The 4023-nt window shown below is 44.0% G+C and overlaps 1 protein-coding gene across 1 annotated transcript; it reads left to right on the forward strand.

Moving 5' to 3' along the window:
- The first annotated feature begins 2386 nt into the window (after nt 1-2386).
- Nucleotides 2387-3761, forward strand: LOC108101107 (opsin Rh3). The gene is given in 2 exon segments (XM_017205320.2): nt 2387-2668; nt 2671-3761. Coding segments are annotated over 2 exon segments (1149 nt in total). The 5' UTR covers nt 2387-2394; the 3' UTR covers nt 3546-3761.
- Nucleotides 3762-4023: the final 262 nt, after the last annotated feature.

Consider the following 4023-nt stretch of genomic DNA (forward strand, 5'->3'; position numbering starts at 1 on the left):
TTTAAGCCGACAATTGAAATCAGATATGCAGGATTGCATTTAGACTAACCAGAACCTTAATTGAACTTCTTTCTTTCTTATTCGTTAAAAACCTTTTAAAATGCAGTTAGATTTTAAATCTTTTTTACTGAGCTTAGGATTAACTGCTCGAGATAAAATATTTTAAAATAAAGGATAAAGATTTAAGTTGACTGTGACTACAGCTTAGATAATAAGAGCTCCCTTTCCGTTCTGCTTGCAATTACATTTGGTGGCGCTCTTTTTCAACATCAACTTCTATTTCCGCTTGTCATTAATTGACGCCGTCAGCTTTGGCAGCAATCACTTAATGAAATCATTTAATCAGTGCCGGCGACAATCGACAAAGTGGAAGTGGCAGCTCCACCTTCAGCTCGGCTAGGAGCACATGTTCCATTTATGCTCCACACTAATCAACCTGGCACTGCGAGCTCAGTTCTGTTTGGCTCCCCTCTCTCTTAGTTTGCTGCTCCAATGACACTGGGGAATTGTGGGCCGCCGACAGCTGTCCTTAATTACATGGAAATCCACACTAGATTCTTACCCCCCACATCGCACTCGCTACCGAAGTCCCCACAGAGTCATTCACCTTGCCACCAAAAAAAAAAAGGAAGGAAACAATAAAAGGTAAGTTCGATTAGAAGGCTGAGAGATACCCTTTAGTTTTTTGTAGGGATGAGGTTTTCTGGAATAATAAAAGATTATGAAAATCGCGTGTCTTTTGTTAAAAGAAATAAGAACCAATAATAGATAACATTCACTGTATTTATTTTGCCATAAAAATCAAACCAAGCGAACTCTGCTCAATGTAAATATCCATAGATAAATATGTTCTTAATAAATTGTGTATTTCCCTAAACCTTTCAGAATGGTATTCAGATTTCTTTTAAGCCAGATAAAGGATAAAGATGTGTTTTCAAGAAAAGATACAAGGGAATACAGTAATATCCAATAACGAGGGGATGCCTTATCCCCTTTTTGCTAGGGAATGCAAAAAATGGTGCTAAAAGGGAAAGGGCGAAAAATCGAAATCAAGTGAATATAACATATTATTTCAACAGGCAACTCATTCAGCATATAATATTACCACCCGTGGCGATGTATGTAGTTGATGTACGTGGCCCAGGGGGAGGTGCCCGCGATGGGGGATCTGGGGAATGGGGTTTTTGGGGGTAAATTGGGGGGCTTTGGGATCGAGGGTTGGGGTAAGGGTGGCTGAGCTATGGCATGGCATCGCGTAGGCCTGCGGAATCGAGGTGAATAAGCGAAGAACACATTCACACACTAAAAGGCAAACAAAGGGAAATCAATCTTTGTACATACTTTTAGCATATGCACACGTATGATCCCTTTTCCCTTTCCACCTCTCTATTTCTCACACAGACCCTCATATGTAGGTATGTGTGCACCGAGTGTTTGTGTGCGTGTGTGAGTGTATATGTGCGGTTGCCGGCTTGGCGGGGAATTGGGGAATATTTGCATGCCTTTGTGTACTTTTTCCATATGATTTATGACCTAAATTGTTGCTGCTCGCTCACATATAATTTCACACACATCGCCGTCGCTCTGTGTGAGTGTGAGTGTGCGAGTGTGAGTATGTCGTCTTGGGACGCGCGCCAAAGTATGCTACACTTTTTGTTTTATGAGTTAATAAGTAGGCGTGGCCCCAGCCCAATTGCTACACTCTGATTATGGCGCCGGATACCCCCAGTCGGATGGGGGAGGCATATTCAAACCTATATGTGCAGATCAGATAGGATAGCACAAAACTTTTTCAAGTATACTTTTGGGGCAAGCAATTTGGAAAATGTACCTCGGCGGCAGCGAAATTATTTTTACGCTCGACTGAGCTGCACTCGCTCATGGGATTGAAAACGGTTCCATATGTGAACAATTTTGGCTTCAAGTTTAAAGCAAACAGCTGACCGATTTAAACAGAGAAAGCTTTCTACAAGAATGGTTTTTATGTTTTTAATTTATGTACGCTTCTGGGATTCGCAGTCGTTTCTTTTGGAAATTGCATTGCACAAAGTATGTTTGGTGTTGCGTTAAACAAAAAAAAAAAAAATTTTGTTTAATATAATTTAGCATTCAGAAGAAAAGCGAATATCCCAGTAAAATAATCCAGTACAAAGTAAATGCGTAATCCAGTTTGATTGATACAAAACGGTCTCAACACTGACCTTCGGCTGAACGGCAAACCCTAATCGAGAATCAATGCAAATGCAGTGCCAGCGAAAATGTCAACGGATTAGGCCAATCCCCCAATCACCAGTGGTTAATCCCGTTGCAGCACTGCTAATCCAATTCCGATGGGGCGTATAAAAACCGCAGACCGTGCTGGCAGTGATTTCGTCTTGGCCCGAAGACCGGAGCATGGAGTCCGCTAACGTGTCGCTGAGTTTGTTTGGCAACGTGTCCACCGTGCTGCGGCCGGAGGCGCGACTCTCCGCCGAAACGCGTCTGCTGGGCTGGAATGTTCCGCCGGAGGAGCTGCGTCACATCCCCGAGCACTGGCTAACGTATCCGGAGCCACCCGAATCGATGAACTACCTGTTGGGGACGCTCTACATATTCTTCACCCTGATGTCGATGGTGGGCAATGGACTGGTGATCTGGGTCTTCTCGGCGGCCAAATCGCTGCGCACCCCTCCAATATACTGGTCATCAATCTGGCCTTCTGCGACTTTATGATGATGCTCAAGACACCGATATTTATCTACAATAGCTTCCACCAGGGATACGCACTGGGTCACCTGGGATGTCAGATCTTTGGGGTGATCGGTGCCTACACGGGAATTGCAGCGAGTGCTACTAATGCATTCATAGCCTACGATCGTTTTAATGTGATCACACGACCCATGGAAGGCAAGATGACCCATGGCAAGGCCATCGCCATGATAATATTCATCTATATGTATGCCACTCCGTGGGTGGTGGCCTGCTACACGGAAACCTGGGGACGATTTGTTCCCGAAGGATATCTGACCTCCTGCACCTTCGATTATCTCACCGATAACTTCGATACCCGCCTCTTCGTGAGCTGCATCTTCTTCTTCAGCTTCGTGTGCCCCACCACGATGATCACGTATTACTACTCCCAGATTGTGGGCCATGTCTTCAGTCACGAAAAGGCTTTAAGGGATCAGGCCAAGAAGATGAACGTTGAGTCGCTGCGCTCGAATGTGGACAAAAGCAAAGAAACTGCAGAAATCCGGATTGCGAAGGCGGCCATAACCATCTGCTTCCTGTTCTTCTGCTCCTGGACTCCCTACGGAGTGATGTCCTTGATTGGCGCTTTCGGGGATAAGACCCTATTGACGCCGGGTGCCACCATGATCCCAGCCTGCACCTGCAAAATGGTAGCCTGCATCGACCCGTTCGTTTACGCCATAAGTCATCCCAGATACCGCATCGAGCTGCAGAAACGATGTCCCTGGCTGGCGCTCAACGAGAAGGCGCCGGAGTCATCGGCAGTTGCCTCCACCAGCACCACCCAGGAACAACAGCAGACCACCGCCGCCTAATGCAAAACCACCCGCCGACCCACCCAAAAAATGCTGACAACGATGATGAACTGAACCGCCAACGAACTCGTAATATAAAGCGCCGGGGAAAAATTGTATAAATATTTCACGAAGTTCAAGCAACTGTGCAAGATGTAAAAAATGTTTTTCTATTATGATTTGTAGTAGGTTTTCTGTTTATGAATGAAATATAGTCGAGTTATTGCAAGCAATGGAGAAATGCAGTGTTTGATTTCTGGTTGACTGCTATAAAACTTTAACTAATTATGATAATGAATTAATAATAATAATGAAAACAACTTTCAGGAAATAAATGTTGATTACAACACTACTAGAAGTAAAGTAATCACAAAAATACAAATTAAAGTGTTTCATCCAGGGTTTCTGAACAGCTCGTAAAGTTTTTTTTTAACATTTACTTACTGCTTTCCTCAATTATTCTAACAGCCTGAATTGATGAACTTTACTACCTAATATC

This window comes from Drosophila ficusphila, unplaced genomic scaffold (genome assembly GCF_018152265.1).
Source record: "Drosophila ficusphila isolate 14025-0441.05 unplaced genomic scaffold, ASM1815226v1 contig_791, whole genome shotgun sequence".
Lineage (NCBI taxonomy): Eukaryota > Metazoa > Arthropoda > Insecta > Diptera > Drosophilidae > Drosophila > Drosophila ficusphila.